Source organism: Triticum aestivum, unplaced genomic scaffold, assembly GCF_018294505.1.
Source record: "Triticum aestivum cultivar Chinese Spring unplaced genomic scaffold, IWGSC CS RefSeq v2.1 scaffold46167, whole genome shotgun sequence".
NCBI classification, from domain to species: Eukaryota; Viridiplantae; Streptophyta; class Magnoliopsida; order Poales; family Poaceae; genus Triticum; species Triticum aestivum.
Window position 1 is genome coordinate 16,902 of NW_025226128.1, and position 20,648 is coordinate 37,549.

At 46.0% G+C, this 20,648-nt stretch overlaps 1 protein-coding gene across 7 annotated transcripts; it reads left to right on the forward strand.

Moving 5' to 3' along the window:
- The first annotated feature begins 13,239 nt into the window (after positions 1 to 13,239).
- Positions 13,240 to 17,321, forward strand: LOC123172473 (lipid droplet-associated hydrolase). Of its 7 annotated transcripts, XM_044589427.1 has the most exons (14): positions 13,241 to 13,393; positions 13,465 to 13,505; positions 13,579 to 13,718; positions 13,808 to 13,887; positions 13,989 to 14,060; positions 14,138 to 14,166; positions 14,761 to 14,811; positions 15,029 to 15,079; positions 15,537 to 15,596; positions 15,692 to 15,774; positions 16,228 to 16,375; positions 16,477 to 16,527; positions 16,715 to 16,819; positions 16,933 to 17,321. In XM_044589427.1, the coding sequence occupies exons 1-14, from the start codon at positions 13,390 to 13,392 to the stop codon at positions 17,077 to 17,079; spliced, it is 1,062 nt and encodes a 353-aa protein (XP_044445362.1). In that variant the 5' UTR covers positions 13,241 to 13,389; the 3' UTR covers positions 17,080 to 17,321. The 7 variants fall into 7 exon arrangements, with proteins under 7 accessions (XP_044445365.1, XP_044445367.1, XP_044445362.1 ...); XM_044589430.1 differs by having other exon boundaries at positions 13,240 to 13,393; positions 13,499 to 13,718; XM_044589432.1 differs by lacking the exon at positions 13,465 to 13,505 and having other exon boundaries at positions 13,240 to 13,393.
- Positions 17,322 to 20,648: the final 3,327 nt, after the last annotated feature.

Here is a 20,648-nt window from a genome sequence, read left to right on the forward strand (position 1 = left end):
GACGGGGCGGCGGTGACGACGGGGACGACGGGGACGGGGACGACGGGGCGGCGACGACGGGGACGGGGCGGCGACGGGGGCGGCGACGAGGGATGGATACGTACGGGGGCGGCGGGCGACGGTGCAGAGGAGAAGAAGCCAGATGAGAAACTGAAATTTTCGTAAGTGTTGTTTATATAGGAGGGGCCTTTAGTACCGGTTTGTGCCACCAAACGGTACTAAAGGCCAGTTTTGGCCAGCCCAAGCGGCGGGAAGCGACCCCCTTTAGTACCGGGTGGTGGCACAAACCGGTACTAAAGGCCCCCCCCCCTTTAGTACCGGTTTGTGCCATGACCCGGTACTAAAGGGGGTGCGCTGGCGCAGGTGCGGTGCGGCAAGTTTAGTCCCACCTTGCTAGCCGAGCGGCGACCGCACTGGTTTATAAACCTCCGTGCGGTCGCTCTCTCGAGCTCCTCTCCAAAGCAGGCCTACTGGGCCTACGTGTTCTTTGCTGCCCTGTGGGCCCACTTGGCCTTTGCGGGCCTGCATCCTGGCCCAACAACAGGTTGGGTTTCTAGTCGTATGCAGGCCGCTCTGGCCTAGTAGGCGGGCTTTTTATTATTATTATTTTGCTTTATTTATTTTTGTGTATTTAGAGTTTCTTTGTGAATATTTTTGCTTTAGGTACAAAAAATTACAACTTTCTGTTAGTGCCCGTAGTTTTCAAATTTGAATAGTTTAAATTTTGAATTATTATAAATTAGTGTGAATCACTAGTTTGTGAATAACTTAACTTTAAAAATCAGTAAAGGCATGAAAGAATTTGTTTGCACATAAAATTTCTTCGCGTTTCAAATGCCAAAACACATAACTACCCTAACTATTACAGAGATTCCCCTCTGGGTGTGAAACACAGAAGAAAGTGATGATAGTGAAGCCGATCACATCCCAGATCTTTGGGTGTGAAACTTTTTCTTCGCATGTGTCCCTTTGCGCCGTAACCATGGAAAATCTTCATCATTTAACGAGATGCTCGGGTCAATATTCACTGTGAATGGAGCAATTTCATCAAACTTTTCATAATCTTCTGACTTGTCTATCTTGTCATCCACTCCCACGATGTTTCTCTTCCCAGAAAGAACTATGTGCCGCTTTGGCTCATCATACGATGCATTCGCTTCCTTATCTTTTCTTTTTCTTGGCTTGGTAGACATGTCCTTCACATAGAAAACCTGTGCCACATCATTGGCTAGGACGAATGGTTCGTCTGCATACGCAAGATTGTTGAGATCCACTGTTGTCATTTCGTACTGCGGGTCTTTTGTTACCCCGCCTCGTGTCATATTGACCCATTTGCACCGAAACAAAGGGACCTTTAAACCACGTCGATAGTCAAGTTCCCATATGTCCTGTATATAACCATAATATGTTTCCTTTCCCGTCTTGGTTTCTGCATCAAAGCGGACACCACTATTTTGGTTGGTGCTCTTCTTATCTTGGGCGATCATGTAAAATGTATTACCATTTATCTCGTACCCTTTGAAAGTCATTATATTCGAAGATGGTAACAGGGACAGCAAGTACAGGTCATCTTCAATAGAGGTGTCATGCATGGTACGTGTCTGCAACCAGCTGGCGAAACTCCTGGTTTGTTCACGTGTAATCCAGTCATCAGACCGCTCCGGGTGTTTGGAGCGTAGCAAATTCTTGTGTTCATCCATATACGGAGCCACCAAGGCAGAATTCTGTAGAACTGTGTAGTGTGCTTCAGTGAGAGAATGTCCGTCCATACATATTATTTGTTCCCCTCCTAGCGTGCCTTTTCCATCCAGTCTGCCCTTATGCCGCGATTCAGGAACACCAATCGTCTTAAGGTCAAGAATAAAGTCAATACAAAACTCAATGACCTCCTCATTTTGATGGCCCTTGGAGATGCTTCCTTCTGGCCTAGCACGGTTATGAACATATTTCTTTAAGACTCCCATGAACCTCTCAAAGGGGAACATATTGTGTAGAAATACAGGACCCAAAACGTTAATCTCTTCGCATAGGTGAACTAGGACGTGCGTCATGATGTTGAAGAAGGATGGTGGGAACACCAACTCGAAACTGACAAGACATTGGACCAAATCATTCTGTAACATTGGTAAGATTTCTGGATCGATTACCTTCTGAGAGATTGCATTGAGAAATGCACATAGCTTCACAATGGCTAATCGAAAGTTTTCCGGTAGAAGCCCCCTCAATGCAACCGGAAGCAGTTGCGTCATAATCACGTGGCAGTCATGAGACTTTAGGTTGTGGAACTTTTTCTCTACCATGTTTATTATTCCCTTTATATTCGACGAGAAGCCAGACGGTACCTTAATACTGAGCAGGCATTTAAAGAAGATTTCCTTCTCTTCTTTGGTAAGAGCGTAGCTCGCATGACCCTGATGTATGCCGTCTTCTCCGTGCATACGTTGCTGGTCCTCCCGTGCCTCAGGTGTATCTTTTGTCTTCCCATACATGCCCAAGAAGCCAAGCAGGGTCACGCAAAGATTCTTCATCACGTGCATCACGTCGATTGCATAGCGGACCTCTAGGTCTTTCCAATATGGCAGGTCCCAAAATATAGATTTCTTCTTCCACATGGGTGCGCGTCCGTCAGCTTCCTTCGGAACAGGTTGTCCGCCAGGACCCTTTCCAAATATCACCTTCAAATCCTTGACCATATCATGTACATCAGCACCAGTATGGTGGCGAGGCTTCGTCCGGTGATCCGCCTCACCTTTGAAATGCTTGCCTTTCTTTCTTACGGGATGCCTGCTCGGAAGAAATCGACGATGTCCCAGGTACACATTCTTCTTACAACTATTCAAATATATACTGTCAGTATCATCCAAACAGTGCGTGCATCTGCGGTATCCCTTGTTTGTCTGTCCTGAAAGGTTACTGAGAGCAGGCCAATCATTGATGGTCACGAACAGCAACGTCTTTAGGTCAAATTCTTCCCCCATGTGCTCATCCCACGCACGTACACCTGTCCCATTCCACAGTTGTAAGAGTTCTTCAACTAATGGCCTTAGGTACACATCAATTTCGTTGCCGGGTTGCTTAGGGCCTTGGATGAGCACTAGCATTATAATGAACTTCCGCTTCATGCACAACCAAGGAGGAAGGTTATACAAACATGGAGTCACAGGCCAGGTGCTATGGTTGCTGCTCTGCTCCCCAAAAGGATTAATGCCATCTGCGCTTAGACCAAACCATACGCTCCTTGCGTCATCTGCAAACTCCTTCCCGTACTTTCTTTCGATTTTTCTCCACTGCGACCCGTCAGCGGGTACTCTCAACTTTCCGTCTTTCTTACGATCTTCTCTGTGCCATCGCATCGCCTTGGCATGCTCTTTGTTTTGGAACAAACGTTTCAACCGTGATATTATAGGAGAATACCACCTTGGCAGGAATCTTCTTCCTGGGGCGCTCGCCCTCGACATCACCAGGGTCATCGCGGCTGATCTTATAGCGCAATGCACCACATACCGGGCAAGCATTCAAATCCTCGTACTCACCGCGGTAGAGGATGCAATCATCAGGGCATGCATGTATCTTCTGCACCTCTAACCCTAGAGGGCAGACAGCCTTCTTTCCTTCGTACGTACTCTCAGGCAATTCGTTGTCCTTTGGAAGCATATCCTTTATCATTACCAGCAACTTTCCAAATCCCTTGTCAGATACACCATTCTCTGCCTTCCATTGCAGCAATTCCAGTGTGGTGCCCAGCTTTTTCTTGTCACCTACGCAATTCGGGTACAACAATTTTTTGTGATCCTCTAATATGCGCTGCAACTTCTTCTTCTCCAAATCACTTGCGCAGTTGCTCTTTGCATCGGCAATGGCCCGACCTAGATCATCAATGGGCTCATCTGATGCCTCTTCTTCAGCTTCTTCCTGCATTGCCGGCTCAGCTTCTTCCCGCATTACTGGCTCAGCTTCTTCCCCCATTGTTGTATCATCGTATTCAGGGAACCCATGGCCAGGATAGTTGTCGTCGTCCTCTTCTTCTTCATTGTCTTCCATCATAACCCCTCTTTCTCCGTGCTTGGTCCAAACATTATAGTGGGGCATGAAATTGGACTCAAATAGGTGGACGTGAATGGTTCTTGACGTAGAGTAATTGCGACCATTCTTACAGCCAGCACATGGACAAGGCATAAAACCATCCGCCCGCTTGGTTGCCTCAGCCGCAAGCAGAAAAGTATGCACGCCCTCAACGAACTTGGGAGAGCATCGGTCATCGTACATCCATTGCCGGCTCATCTTCATTACACAACACCGAATAGACCAAATTAATACAAGTTCATACATAAAGTTCATACAACACTTAAATGCAACAAACAAATAACTCTCTAGCTAAAGCATTTAAATGCAACGACAAATGTGATCAAGATCGCAACTAAGGTAACGATTGATCCAACAGTATAATGATACCAAGCCTCACTATCGATGGCATATTTTCTAATCTTTCTAATCTTCAAGCGCATTTTCTCCATCTTGATCTTGTGATCATCGACGACATCGGCAACATGCAACTCCAATTCCATCATCTCCCCCTCAATTCTTTTCAATTTTTCTTTCAAGTACTCGTTTTCTCTTTCAACTAAATTTAACCTCTCGACAATAGGGTCGGTTGGAATTTCCGGTTCACATACCTCCTAGATAAAAATATCTATGTCAACTTGATGGGCATAATTTGTCATAAACACGAAATGCAACAAATAGTTTTAAAAGAGAATATACCACATCCGAATCATAACAAGGACGAGGGCTGACGGGGACGGATATCAAAACCATGGTACTATGTATAACAAACAACGTATGGGTAAGATAATTATACGAGTAACTATATATCCAAATCACACAAACATCAATTTTTTATATAAAATTTCATGAACAAGAGGCTCACCACAAGGTGGTGCCGGCGACGGGACGGTGCGGGCGATCGACGGTGGTTACGACGGAGATTTAGAAGGCACTAAGTAAAACACACCTACATATGCAAACTAAGTGTTATTTTGACCTCAAATTGCATATAAATCAAATACTACCACATATAATTCCTCCAAAATTACTAAAACCCACAATTAATCACTATATAAACCAATGCAAGAGCTAATCTAGCAATGAGAGATGAAAGGACAAAGTTGCTAACCTTGGTGATCATTTGAATGGATGGGGGCCTGCAAATCTTGACAAATTTGGGGCAAATTTTGTGATGAACTCGAGAGGAAGAAGGGAAGAACAGAGGAGAGGGAGAGGGGAAAGGGGGAAGAACAGAGTGCGGGTGGACGAAGGGTTTATATAGGATGACCTTTAGTACCGGTTCGTGCCACGAACCGGTACTAAAGGTGCTGGAAGGGCCCCACTCTGACAACATCCTGCCACCACTTTCTTTAGTACCGGCTCGTGGCACGAACCGGTACTAAAGGTTCGCCACGAACCGGTACTAAAGAGCTCCTCCCGCCTAGCCGTTGGAACCGGCACTAATGGACACATTAGTGCCGGTTCTGTTACAAACCGGGACTAATGTGTCTCACATTTGACCCTTTTTATACTAGTGACTTACATCATATGGATCTCCAAGACACCATTGTATTGATAATCAAGAGAGAGAGAGACAGGAAGCCATCTAGCTACTAAGTACGGACCCGTAGGTCTACAAAGAACTACTCACGCATCATCGGAGAGGCACCAATGGAAGTGGTGAACCCCTCCGAGATGGTGTCTAGATTGGATCTGGTGTTTGTGGACTCCGCGACAGCTGGAATTGGTTTTCGTCGACTCCCCTAGGGTTTCTGGAATATTAGGGTATTTATAGAGCAAAGAGGCGGTTTGAGGGGCACCCAAGGTGGGCACAACCCACCAGGACGCGCATGGGCCTCCAGGTAGGTTGTGCTCCCCTCGGAGCACCCCCCGAGGTGCTTTCCTGGCCCACTGGATGTCTTCTGGCCCAAAAAAATCCTCAAAAAGTTTCGCTGCTTTTGGACTCCGGTTGGTATTGATTTCCTGCGATGTAAAAAACATGCAGAAAACAGCAACTGGTACTGGGCACGATGTCAATAGGTTAGTACCAAAAAATGATATAAAATAACTATAAAATGATTGTAAAACATCCAATATAACAGCATGGAACAATAAAAAATTATAGATACGTTGGAGACGTATCAAGGGGCCAGAAGAACCGGGACCAATGGCCCCCGAGGCCCGGTCGGCGCCCTAGCCTCACGAACCGGGACTGATGCACCCTTTGGTCCCGGTTCGTAAGAGAACCGGGATTAATGCCCTTACTGGCCTGGACCAAAGCCTGTTTTCTACTAGTGCATCTAGGGCACCGATCCTATAGCGTGATAGTCTTAGGGCAAGCAACACACTTAACTGCTAATCGAATTTTGGAAGCATCATTTTCATTCTTCCATGGTTGCATGATTAACAATACACAAGAGGCTCGCTTTATATCTAACCAAGGATCAGATCATAGGTGTATTTGCATGGGCAAACAAAATTGCCGTTTCTCGTAGTAAGGCCATTTGTCATTGTCATAATTTATTGTAAGAAGTTATTTATTTATTTCAGTATGTATAATAAGATAATGATCAAATAAAGGGCGAGAGACAAAACGCGCTCTTGTGCATGCTGAGATCCAACATGTGTCACCACAGGCTCGTTCGGGGATCTCCTTCGCGTCGGATCTTCCCGATGCGACACGACCTTCCCTTCCACTAGGGTATGTCACTCTGTCGCGTAATGGCCGCCTGGCTCTCCATGATGATCGGGCCATCATTCTTGATGCAAGATTCCTTTGGTAAGGAGAATCAATATATGTGAGGGTTGAGATGCACTCCCCAAATTCAAGGCAACGATCAAAGCATGTTTGGATGGTTCCTCGTCGTCCTTGGCTATGGATCAGGACCCTGATCCAGACCCCCCCCCCCCTCAAGAGGTTCTTCCCCTAGAATATAAGCCAAGCCTGGATATCCAACAACAAGTTTAGCGCCAATTACCCACTAGGGCCCGACGAGGCAAGGAATTTTTCCTAGTCGCTTCCTTATCGCGCTTCACCAGATTCTGCCAGATCATTCCTTAATGCTTTCCTTGGTGGTATAGCCATGTGTTTCATGCCGTTTCATCTACGTGATTTCTCATTTCGGTGTTTGGTTCATTCAAAGCCTATGGGTATGCGGATCATAACACGTAATAGGTGCGTATAACTTGCAAGGTAGGATCAAGAACACAAATATATTTATGAAAACATAAAGGGTTCAGATCTGAAATCATGGCACTCGGGCCCTAGTGGATACTAGGGATCAAGCCTGACAAAACTAACTTGATTACATGAAAAATCTCATTCAACACATCACCGTCCAGCAAGCCTACGAAAGAATTACTCACTCCCGACGGTGAGCATCATGAAATTGGTGATGGAGGATGGTTGATGATGATGATGACGAAAGACCCCCCCCCCTCTCCAGAGCCCCAAATGGACTCCAGATCTGGCCTCTTGAAGAAGAACACAAGGTGGCGGTGGCTCCGTATCATAAAACGCGATGAAATTAGGGTCAGCGGAGCCACGTGGGCCCCATGAGCCACCAAGGCGCGCCCAGAGGGTGGGCGCACCCTGGTGCCTCGTGGGCAGCAGGTGGCCCCCCTCCAGTGGGTCTTGGCTCCAGTATTTTTTATTTATTCCATAAAAAATCTCCAAATGGTTTTCTCCAATTCTGATAACTTCTATTTCTGCACAGAAATAACACCATAATAGTTTTGCTGAAAACAACGTCAGTCCGGATTAGTTTCATTTAAATCATGCAAATTAAAGTACAAAACAAGAGGATTCTCAAAAAAAAGTACAAAACAAGAGGAAAAGTGTTTGGAAAAGTAGATGCGACGGAGACATCAACTCCCTCAAACCAGATTATCTCCGCCCTTGTACTCCACTTGCTGGTTTCATATTTTCAAGTATCTCTTGTTGGTGTGCATTTTTTTACTTTATCTTAAGCAGTAACCATTTTGCTCACATGGCTGTGTTCATATGTTGCCCTCAGAAGTCTATTTACTCTTGTTAAGACTCCATCCCCTGCAAGAGCAAAGCAAAACAACAGACGATCAAGTTGCATCCATGTTATTTCTTCTACTTCGAAAAATGCTAACCTAACAATCTGACCTCCCTTTCTATAAATCAGGGCATCTCAGAACCAAACTTATATCGCATTCTCATGTTTGTGCTATTCTTTAGCTCCCGGGTGATTATGCATCTGGGTTGAACAATTTTTTTTTTTGAAAAGATAACAGGAAAACATTAAAAAAATGTGATAAACATTGTTGAATGTTTACCAACATGCAAAGTTTTGTGATGAAAAAACTTTCGTGGACCCTGGAATCTTTTTGGTTAGATTAGAGGAATTGAATTTGTGCCTGGCCTGAGTAACCCCGGCAGCCGTGTTGGTGTGCTGCTGCTGCCACGATGAAGCTCCCAATCGAGCTCATCTACCCCGGTTCTCTTTTAGCGGATGAATCTCATGAACTGAAACAGACACCAAAAAGAAAGGCCGTAGCTGTTACGTTTTTAAGATGCCGTAGAGATTAAGCTTTTTTTAGATTAGATGCCTTAGAGGCTAAGTTTCTTTCCCATCAAATCCGTGGATATATTACCAGGTTTCCTTGTGCGCGTACGAGCGTCTGCCCGCGGAAACTAGTAACGTCCAAACAATCCAATCTGCCATCGATCCACACGACGATGGACGCAGCCGGCGACGGGGACGGCATGTGCTTACCCTACGACGTGCTCCTCGGCATCCTCCGCCGCCTGCCGGGGCGTGATGTTTCGGTGTCCCAGTGCGTGTGCCGCGCGTGGCGCGACATCGTCAATGACGACCACTGGATCTCCCTTGAGCGCTACTTCCCCGGCGCGCCTTCCCCAGCCTCTTCGTCAACAAGATGGGGTGCCGCTCCTTTACATCCTTCTTCGCGCCACCAGCCATGCGCGGTGCGCCTGGCTTCCGGGGCCCTGTCTACCCGCACGAGGCGATAATATACCAGTCATGTAACGGCCTCCTCCTCCTCGAGGAGTGGGATGGATCCTACTACGTGCTCAACCCCGCGACGGCACGGTACGCTCTTGTACCGTGGTCATCGACGCCGTGGTGCAGGTATGACGTATCTCTAGCTTTCGATCCTGCCGTGTCCCTACACTACCATGTGTTCCTCTTTTCGAAGGGTGGCCTGCTCAAGGAGCCATTATTAGCCACTAAGACGCAATGCGAGGTTCCGCTGCTCGGGGAAGCACAAGCGGAGGAGATCAAGGAGCCCAAGAAAAATGTGTTGCCAATGTTAATGTACTCGTCATGCACAGAGCGGTGGGAGGACCAAGAGTTCACGCTTGGGCGTTGTTCCCCGGGGAACCTCTACGACATGGTTGCCAGAACTCTCGAGAGCTACGGGGGTACATTTCATTCATCTAATTTCTGGTGTGGTTCTGTCTACATGCATTGCGACAACAATGTCCTCGTGATCCTACGCCCCTCGAAGGGGACTTATGATATGGTCCAACTTCCCGGGGAACCCAGCAGTGCAAGAAGCGGGTTGTCGCTGCCCCAAAAATCGGTCATAGCAAGCTATGAGAGAGGGGTACATTATGTGGCGACTAATATTTCGCAGCTTCGAGTTTGGATGCTTACCGAATTGACCGATGGGCAGCTAGGTTGGACACTGTCGCACGACACCAATCTCAATCTGCATGGCGATATGATTCGCACTCTTAAAATACAACTGAAGTTGACATGGAGGATTGTTGGAAGCAGAGGTGGACCAGTCAGTTTGACCGACGAAGATGCTGAGGATGACTGGGCCATATCATATGACTCTGAACATTCCTGGAACTCGGATGAGGACAACTTCATCAACATGGTTGGAGGCGCCAACCACGACCAGTCGGTAGAACGGGGTGCCTACTGCAGTATCATGGGATTCCATCCGCATAACAATGCACTCGTCCTCATTCTTAACAGCGCGGTGGTAGTGTACCATCTCGACACGTCGAGGATGCAGTATCTAGGAGACACGGATGAGCTTGATAAAGACCATACGCTAGCAACTTGTTGTGTCGATGATTCGTTCATTTACCGACCTTGCTATAAGGATATGCTCCCAACAGGGAAATTATCCATGCCACCTTAAAATGATATACGATCCTGTTATACATAGCACTTGAGACGCTCCTTGCTCTTAGGCTTACCTACCTGACTATGTGCGTCCTTCCCTGGTGATGGAGTTCTATTTGCTAGAAGAGAAAAATTGCTTGGTTGCTTTTAGTTAATTGGATTAAGTCAGTTTTGGTATCGATTGATTATTTCACATACGTATGCGCCGCTAATTGTATATTGGTTTTTTGTCCTGAGAGAAGCGTTAAGTCTTTATTCAAAAGGGCAGAGTCGAGGAATGGAGCCTACTGTGTTCAATGGATTATTATATTTTTCGCGAATACGCAAAAGCTTGCGTATCATTCCATTGATAGAAGGAAAAGAATGAGTACAGCGGGGGATACAACACATGACACGAACGCAGACAGGCGTGTACATGGTGCCCAGAGCAGAAAGACAAGGGATGCTCAGCCTAAACAGAGGATACATCACAGCTAAACCTACCAAGCCAGACCCAAGAGCGGCAATGCCAAACCAACAAGAATTCAAACATCTCACGAGCCGAAACCGAGGACACCGCGAGCAAGCAAGGTAGCGCCTGGATTATTATGTATTGCTAGTATATCTCTATATCAAGTATTCAAGTGTGATGAATGCTTGTGCCAGTTTGGCTATTGCAAGGACTGTTTAGCAGATTCAATGCTTTGCCACAAAATCTGGTTTTGGTCGGTTCACTGCCACGGGAAACTCTTGCATACGAAATCATGCAATTTGGAATATGCGTTGAGCCCAACAATCAAGCATTGCACATGTCTTGCCGACCTTCTTGGTCGAGCTGGGAGCCTATAGTTGATGCCGAGGCTTTTACAAGGGATTCAATCTTCCATGGTGAACCTGTCATCTGGCGGCCTTTGCTAGCGTCATGTCGTATCCATCGGGACATGGAGAGAGGTCAACTTGTTGCAGACAGGAGGATAATGGACCTATAACCCGGTTTCTTCACATCCTATGTAAATCTCTACAACATTTACATGGATGCCGGGGAGCTTTCCTTAGCTTCAAAAGTTAAAGGCGTGATGAAAGAACAAGGCGTGCAGAAAGAACCTGGTCTAATCAAGTTTTTTTTAAAAGGAGGAAGATCCCCGGTCTCTGCATCTGGACGATGCATGCAGCCACTTTATTAATTATCCACACAAGACCTTACAAAGTCATATAACAGTAAGACTAAAGCCACCGTCTAGGCAACATCTGTCGCTACTCCTATCCAGTTGATGAAGGAATGCTGATAGTCTGGGCCTAATACCAAACAAACCTCGCAGCAAAACCTAACATCTAAGACCTGAGGTCCCAACCAGGACGCCTGCCGGGTATGGGCACCCACCAGTCCGGCGCACTCCTCAACCAGGACGCCTGCCGGGTATGAGGCCGCCGCAGCCACCTGCCGCCAATCCATCTTCAGTGTTGTACTGCTGCATCAACCTTGCTAGGCCTGCCATCGACGCCACCACGACGCCAGACATTGCCACCATCCTGCGCATGTCCATCCACGTGCGCCCCTCGCTGAAACTCCGCAGCGCCATGCCGCCGTGATCCATCGTCGGCCTTGCGGTAGATGTAACACCGCTCCTCCTCTTGCCACCTCCATCCATCACTTGCTCCAAAACGATGCCCCCAGAAGGAAAAGAGATACAGAGAACGCCATCATCGTCCGATCCAGAAGACCCAGATCTAGGATTTCCCCCGGAGCATCCCGAGCCTGATGACGCAAACTGCAACGACGATGCCTCGACAAGGAAATGACACCAAAGACGCCGCCATCGTCCGTCATAACCGTAGTCGTCGTGATTTTCATCGGCACTTGCACCACCGGGCGTGCGCCATCGGTGTCGCTGGTCCCTTCAACCGGAGCAAACTCCAAAACGATGCCCTGAAGAGGGACTACGACGCAAAAGCACCGCCATTGCTCGATCCCAAGGAGATCCAGGGTTCCGCCGGACTTGCCCGCGCCGTCAAGGACCAAACAAGGATGGAATCCGCAGATCCGCCAAGCTGCCGACGTGCCGCACCCGCCATCGCGCCGACCGCGACCCGGAGACCAAGACCAAGCCCACGCCTGGCCCCTGATCCGGCCACGCCGCCACCGATCCGGTCGCGCCGCAGCCGTCCCTGACGACCCCGATGCCCCAGACCTTGAAGCCGCCTGCCATGGAGGTATGGAATCGCCGGAGCGCCGCCACCCCCTGCCGTGACGTCCGGCCGAACACCACGCTCCGGCCCGCGCCAGCCCCTCACGAGCGAGAGGGCCCCGAGTCCCCGCCGCCGCTGGCGACGGCAAGGCTTCGCCCTGCCGCGCCCTCGGGCGGCGGCGAAGGAGGAGGAGGAGGAGAAGGGGAGGCCGGGCGATGGGATCTGGGAGCCTCCCGGCCGCCACACGGGGGCGACTCGGGAGGAGGCAGGAGCGTATCGTATCGTGAGGAGGGCCCCTTCCCTTCGGTTTGGATTGAACAAAGGTCTAGGGTTCACACTCTCGTTGCCGGTGACAAGTACTCCCATCCGGAGTGCTTTCTAAGATTGCTAAATGGGATCGACAACCACTGACGCTTCCAGCACAAAGTCACATGGCGTCTCTAGAAACGGGCAAAGTTAGATGAATTGAGACAGTGAGAAACTAGATGTGGCATTAGGATCGATTAATTTACCACAATATACAAGTAATGAAGAACTTGAGAGTCTGCCGTGACTGCCATTTAGCTATGAAATTGATATCGAAGAGTGAAAACAGAGAAATAATCTTGAGAGATGCAATTCGCTTCCACCACTTCAGAGATGGCTCATGTTTTTGTGCCGACTACTCGTAGTAGACCATAGAGGGTATATCGAGGAGTCACAGTCCTAAATATACAACAATAAAATACTCCCTCCGTTCCTAAACATTTATCTTTGTAGAGATTTCAAATGGATTAGCACATACGGATGTATGTAGACATATTTTAGAGTGTAAATTTACTTATTTTAGAGGGTAAACTGGGAATGGCCGCAACAGCCGAAGCCACCACTGTCACGTGTTCTGTGTTCCCTTGATCCCATCGGAAGGTAGCTGACTGAACCACCCGCTCAGTCTTCACTGTCGCTCTGAAGCCTGAGCCCTCTCTTCCCCGGCGGCGCGCGGCACCCTCCCGGCGAGGCGAGTCGCCGGAGCCCGCCCCCCACTCCTCCTCCCCTGCGCTCCGTCCGGATGGGTAAGCACCCGCGCTCCTCCCACGAATCGAACCCCCACCAAAACTTCCTCCTTCTGATCCGTGTACCGTAGGATCGTTCCTTCGCGCGGCTGATTTCCAGTGCAGAGCCCAGGTAGGTAGGCGCTGTTCCCCCGACCTTATCGCCCCCCTGACTTGCCCGGCTCTCACGGCGCTCCATCGGGCAGCTCCCCAGGCTGCTTAGACCGGCGGCCTGCGGCGGCGGCGGGGCGAGGCCGAGCGCCGGATCCGGCATGGAGAGAGCGGGGCTCCTCGCGCCGTCCCCCCCGAGGGCGCGGGCCACGGCCCGGGTCGCCATGGTCTCTAGGTACCCGCCGTCCGCATCCGCCGCTCCGCCTTCGCAGCTCTCGCTAATTGCTATAGTATTACTGAAGTCTGAAATCAAATCCTCTGCAGCTTCGCCACGGAGCTGCTCGAGATCAGATCCAGGGAGCCGTCCCCGTCGCTCCACGTGCTGGTCGTCCCCGGCAATCCAGGTTCGTGACTGCCGGCGCTGTATAAGTCATCTTCATTTTTCATGTGCTCATGGGTGAAAACTGAAAAGCGATTATGTTGCTCTGATGTGTCTGTGTGGCAGGTATTGTTGGATTCTACAGGGACTTTGTCCAAGCCCTCTATGAAAACCTCGGTGGGCAGGCATCTGTCACGGGTAAGCTTGCTTGATTCATTTTGTATTTTCGTCGTTGTATTGTCGCTGCTTGCTGACGACACTTGTGCATTGTTCAGCGATAGGGCACATTTCACATGGGCAGAAGGTAATAACCAGATTTCTTCAGGTTGATTCATACTGTCATGTTGATTCGTTGTTGAATCAACCAGGAACAGTCACACCTATCATTTATATTTACATGGCAGACAGTCCAGTGATGATGTATTGTCTGGGATTATCATAGTTTCAGAGCACCGGGTGTTCTTAGTGGTTTCCCTTAGATGGATATGTAGGGGGGTTTATCCAAAGCATGAGGTTGTCAAGGAATTTTCTAGGTTATTAGGGGTGGTCATCACTTGGTTCAGGTTTTAAGTTTCTATTGAGAACTGTTGTTCTATTTTGTGCACTCTGTTCACTACTTGCTATGATAAAAGTTGGGCGATGCCCTGTTTCTCACTAATGTGTTCTGTTAAAAAAAGAAGCAATTCCAGTGTTTTGGTCGTCTGGGTTTCAAGTTTCTAATCCTTATTCACTGGCATGGTTCGGAATAAATGGACAACAATAATCCTTGTCAATGCACATTCTTTTATTGATCCTGTGGCATGATGTTTAGTTGTTTACTATGATATGGTTGTTTTTTATTGTCTGGTCAGCATATTAATACCGCTACTGTATCTGATTGTTACACTACCCATGACAGGATTACGAGCACGGACGATTGTTTTCATTACACGAACAGATTGAGCACAAGGTTCGTTTTGGCATGCTTTCGTCGCTTCCAACTGCAACTGCTCTTCGTAATTTTGTTCCTGCTGCAACATATTTTTAGTTGTCATATCTCCAAAAAGAAACACACTTCTGAAACTTAATAGGAACAGGCGAACACTTTCCTGTTTCATTTTTTTCTCTCATCATTTTCTCGACTGTTGAGAATAGATTACTCATATTTCTCATGTCCATGTTTCCAGATTGATTTTCTTGAGCAAGAACTTCTACATACCGAACAGTCCATAATTGTGGTATGCTTCTGTCTTCACCAGCACAAGCTTCCTTTTATTAAATCCAAGCTGTCCTATGCTAGATTACTATGTGGACAATTTAGTTGGTTTACGCTACAATACTAGTGTTCAAAACTTCATATAGTTTAAGTATTACATTGAGCCAAACAGAGGAAAAGGAAAGTCTGATTGAATTTTGTGGAAAGGTGCCTGCACCGCTGCTTGACTTGCTGGCCCATGGTCATTTTGTTTTGGGGTAATATCTTCATAAATATATTTTCATATGTAGTTCATTTGCCTTGCGTATGAAGACATCATAGTAGTGAAGCGCTTTATTTGTTTACTCTTTCTGCAGTACTGTACAAAACTGTTAGTTATGTACCATTTGGGTCCAACTGTTAATATTTCTTACTGAAGAGTATGTGATTCGCTTGTATATGAAAGAGAGCATCTAAGCTTACTTCTCTATCAAATGAAGGTGGGTCATTCTATTGGCGCGTACATAGGTCTGGAGATATGCAAAAGATTCCAGAAGAAGGTATGAGTATTTATCCAAGTCTAGTACTCCTTTGAAGGTCCTTTCCTTAAGTCTGTACTTACTGTTTCATTTTTGTTTTTGACACTCCTGGACAGGTAATTTTTTTTGTGGGGCTTTATCCATTTTTGACATTGAACAAGAATGCTATGAAGCAATCAGCAATTGGATATGTTGCAAGGTAGTAAATTATTTGGAGTTTGGTTGCTTTTTTATGTATATTTATCAACACAACAATACCAGTTTGCTACTCCACAAAACTTGGATAATTCAAACAAGGCGATGTGATAGCATGAGCCGCTAGGGGAAAAAAATTCTAAAATTGTTGTTCTGTAAAACAAGCAACACAACACATATAGAATGCTAGATAGAACTCCCTCAGTAAAGAAATATAAGAGCGTTTAGATCACCAGTGATCTAAACGCTCTTATATTTCTTTACAGAGAGAGCAGACAACTAGGCAGACAACCAATATATATAGCTGTCTATAGCTATTCCTAGTCCTAATTATCATATTATAGGAGATTAATCAGTACCTTAATTTTTAGTTTCAAAGTTGAAATGATCATCATGCCCATTCCTAAATGAATATTACTGTTTCTCTGAACTTGATCTTCTCAAATGAACATGTCAGGTCATCTCTCCTTAGTAAAGGGGTTAGTTTGTTAGTGTCTTTGATCGGCTCACTCCAGGCTTCAGTTACGAGGAGCATTGTGAAAAGGTTCCTTGGATCTTCTTGGTCTCCAACAGCCATTGATGCTGGATGTAGCCATCTCTTGCAGGTGCTCTGAGCTTCTTCCTGTTTAGTTGGTCATCTGTTTTGTATTTTTTTCTTATCTGAAAACTTGTCAAGACATGTGTTCATTTTCTGCAAACTGTGCAGTACCATACGATGCGCAATGTGCTTTTCATGGCAAAGACAGAGTTTCAAAAGGTAAATGTTGATAATGCTACATCAGCTGCATTATGGGTCACAAGAGAATTATAGGAGTATTATAATGCTATATTCAGCTGCATTACATGGCAAAGACAATTGCATTACTTGCAGTACTATACTAGAGTTTCTTCCTATTTTCTACTTGCATACCAGTTAGTTCTTACCATGTTACTATGCACTTCAGCTTCATGAAGAGCCGGACTGGAATTTCATCAGAGCAAAACAGGCTCAAATTGCTTTTCTGTTCGGTGTGGATGATCACTGGGGTCCACTGACTCACTTGGAAGAGGTGAATAGATCTCATTCGTTGTTTCAACGGCATTATTCTGATTATGTGAGTTGTTATGTTGTATCATGGATAGCTTTGCTCATGTTAATTTTTCTGGGAGTGTTAAAATACAGATCTCAAGGCATGCTCCAGGGGTTGCCTTGTCGGTTGAGAAAGAAGGTCATACACACGGCTACTGCTGCACGGAGGCTGGATCCTTCTGGGTTGCTGACTACGTCGCAAACTTGATTAAAAACCAAATGCTCATCGGAGATAGCTGATGGCAGACAATTATCTTCTTTTGATGAAGTAATATAGAAGTGTGATGCTGGATTCTAAATACTAGTGTCTATCTTGCATATGCTAGTCCAGGATGACAGATCTCAAAAGTCACATGCTGAATACTGCTATCTAACTTGGCCTTCATGCAATATGTTTTCGTCCTCCTTTCCCTGATGAACCTGACAAGCAACAACCGCCTCATTATTCTTACTGCATAAATCATATGTGTGTTGATTGACTAGTTTTCGGAGATGCTTCTATATTGATTGACTCATTTTGTTGAAATAGTGCAGTGTACGTAAAGAACAATTCTTGGGATGATAAGAATCACATCTTTAGAATCATAGCAACATTACATATTACATTTATGTTTTCCTTAGCTATAGCTTTGACTTTTTGTACATAATTTTTCCCATCCACTGTATGTTGATGTATTGGGGACGGTAACTATTGCCATGATCTTGATTTAGAATCTAGATGAATGCTGGCAACAATCAAATCCAAAAACACATAGTTATATCCATAGGCCCATTCCCTAGAAACAATTTCATAGGTGAGAAACACGATTTCGAATCGACATCTTACAAATATGATAGTTAGAATCATAGCAACATTACATATTACATTAATGTTTTCCTTAGCTATAGTTTTTTACTTTTTGTACATATTTTTTCCCATCCAGTGTATGTTGATGTATTGGGGACGATAACTATTGCCATGATCTTGATTTAGAATCTAGATGAATGCTGGCAATAACCAAATCCACAAACACATAGTTATATCAAAATTCCATAGGTCCATTCCCTAGAAACAATTTCATAGGTGCAAACACGATGTCAAATCGACATCTTACAAATATAATAGTGAAGTATACCATGTTCCAAATAGAAGCATGTCAAAGCCAGAACTTTGGATGTTTGTCAGTTTTCCTTTTTCTCTGTGAGAAGGACATGGATATATTATAAAATATCATCATAAGTACAAACACTTAATGCATAACAAAAATTACGTCGAGGTCTCTGGACCATCGAATGACAACTATTGCCCTCGGAATGAACCATTGATGTGATGTTTTTGTCGCTCCCCTATTAGAGCAGGACTAACCTTTTAGATGATAGCCTACCCTATCAGAGCAGGATTGTACTCCCTTCATAAAGAAATATAAGAGTGTTTAGATCTCTAAAGTAGATCTAAATGCTCTTATATATTTTGTACAGAGGGATTAGATGATAGCCGAGAAGTTTTTGTGAAAAACCAGCGCCTTGGAGTTGAATTCATTGTGTTTGAACTCTTGAATCGATCTAAAGCGTATGACACCAGATCTTACCATTGCACATGACCCCCAACCTCACTGACCGAAGGAGATGACAGGAACCTACACTGGAGCTTCATCGACTTCGTTCAAGCGGATGAACTCGGGGAGGATCGGAGCCTGAAAGACAAAAACAGAAAAGTACACCATCTGTCCGAGTGCCGCTCCTACAAGGACTAAAAACCCATAACCTTAAACTACTAGTAGAAGTTGAGTCACTTGTCATCGGGCGCCAAAGCCGCAGTCGGATGGGAGGTGAACCCACAGGCTAGCCAGCACGGGAAGAGTTTCTCCTAGCTGGCTCTTACAAGAAGGAAACTGAGATATTTATATGTATGCCCTTTAGAGACGCTTTAAACTAGAAATTTCTATTTGTTATCTCACCATCCTGCGACATATTACAAAGTTTCGGAATCAATAACGCCCGAACATCAGATTTTTAGACGCCCAGCCCGAACGTTGTTTCTACCGTACGATTTTCTGGCACGAATCACGGAACAAGCCATCTGCCATGTCACCCTTTTTCTCTTTCGGAAAGAACATCCGTCATCGCAAACGCCCTGGCTTCTCTTATCCTTTTCCCTTTTCCCCAACGAGTTTCTCAGTCTATCCACTCCCTCCTCCACTCTACCGCTCACTTTTCTCCCCTCCATCTCGAGCTCGTGCGGAGCTGCCCGGCGGCGTATTCGGAGACCACGGCGGAGGAGCTCGTGCGGGTGGGCTGCGCTGGTGACGTACTCGAGAACCGCGGTAGACTGGCGGAGGAGCTGCTCCTGGAGCTCGGGCGGCTCCGGCGACGCGCGCGCTGGTGGAGAGGAGCGGCGGGGAGGAGATGGGGGGCGATGCGTTCGACGATGGGGGTCGCCCCCTGCTACTGCCCGGGTGTTGGCGCGGCTCTGGCGACACACGAGGAGGCCACGGCGAGGAGATGCGCGAGCGGGGAGCGCGCGGAGGCGGCTCTAGCGGAGAGGAGCAACGGGGAGGAGATGGGGCGCGATGTGGCGAGCTCCTCTTCGAGGTCTATGCATGTGTGCACATCCTCCGCTTCACCTTTGGTTTCTTTCAAATCTTGTCTGTTCGTCTTTGCAAACTGTTCATGCTTCCATCTGATGCACTTATGGATACAGTGAACTATGTGCCCTCTGTGTGCTTTACCTTCCAGCAATTATTGGGCGAAAATTGCAATGGTTTCCATGAAAATGCTGCCATGTCTCCCAATTTTTTGCCATAGTTCCTAATTGGTTACCATGCTAGAATTGCCATGTTCTTTGTATAGTTTTGACATTATTTGTCATGTCTCAACACATGTCAGTATTCCCTTTTTTATGTGTGTTCACATTTTTGCCATGGCAACTTCCCCTATTTGTGTTGATTGTGACAGTAGGGCCCTAGCCCGGTCTGAGCAGAGAACACAGAATCAAAACATAGCAATCATTGCTCGCTTACTTAGCACGGGCAATGGTTATGTGCTCATACTATGTGCTCTCCATTTATAGTGTCACACTTCCATGTGCTTGGATGTGTTTTGACACACTGATGGACTAGATAATATGTTTTCTTCAAAATATTCATTACCGCGCATAGGTATCCGAAACTATTTTTTTGCCATGGCAACTTTTCATTGCTATGCATATGTTCTCAACATGAATTTTATTACCCAAGCCTTCACCATGATCAACTCTTTTTTTTTGTTTTTTGCTTTTGGTACATGGCAAACTCGAGAGATAAATTTTCCAATCCTTTATTTAAAATTACAAATATCTAAATTTGACATGTTTCATTACTAAAAAAATGTAAAGTTGCCATGTGTTTTTTAGAGAACACTGTCCTAAATTTTCCACGGCCCATGGCAATATTCTCAACTTGCCATCTATTTTTTTAAAGAAAAAAAATCCTAAGTTTGCCACGAAAAACCATTTACAAGTTTTTGAAAAACTTGGCATGTATTTTTTAGATAACTAAATTCCCGAAACTTGCCATGTGCTTGATGGCAAATTCTTATCTTTTTGCCATGTGCCCTTACAATTTCCTCGAAAGTTGGCATATGTTTTTTAGAACAAATTTTCTTTACAACTTACTAATGTGGCCATTGCAAATTCCAAAACTTATTTTACCCCACATTTTGCCATGATCTAAGAAGGTAATTTGCCATGATCTTTTTAAGAATATGACAATTCTCTTATTTTTGGAGCATTCCGAGTTTCTTTGTTTTTGGATCATGGCAAATTCATTTCATGAACCATGGCAACTCTTATT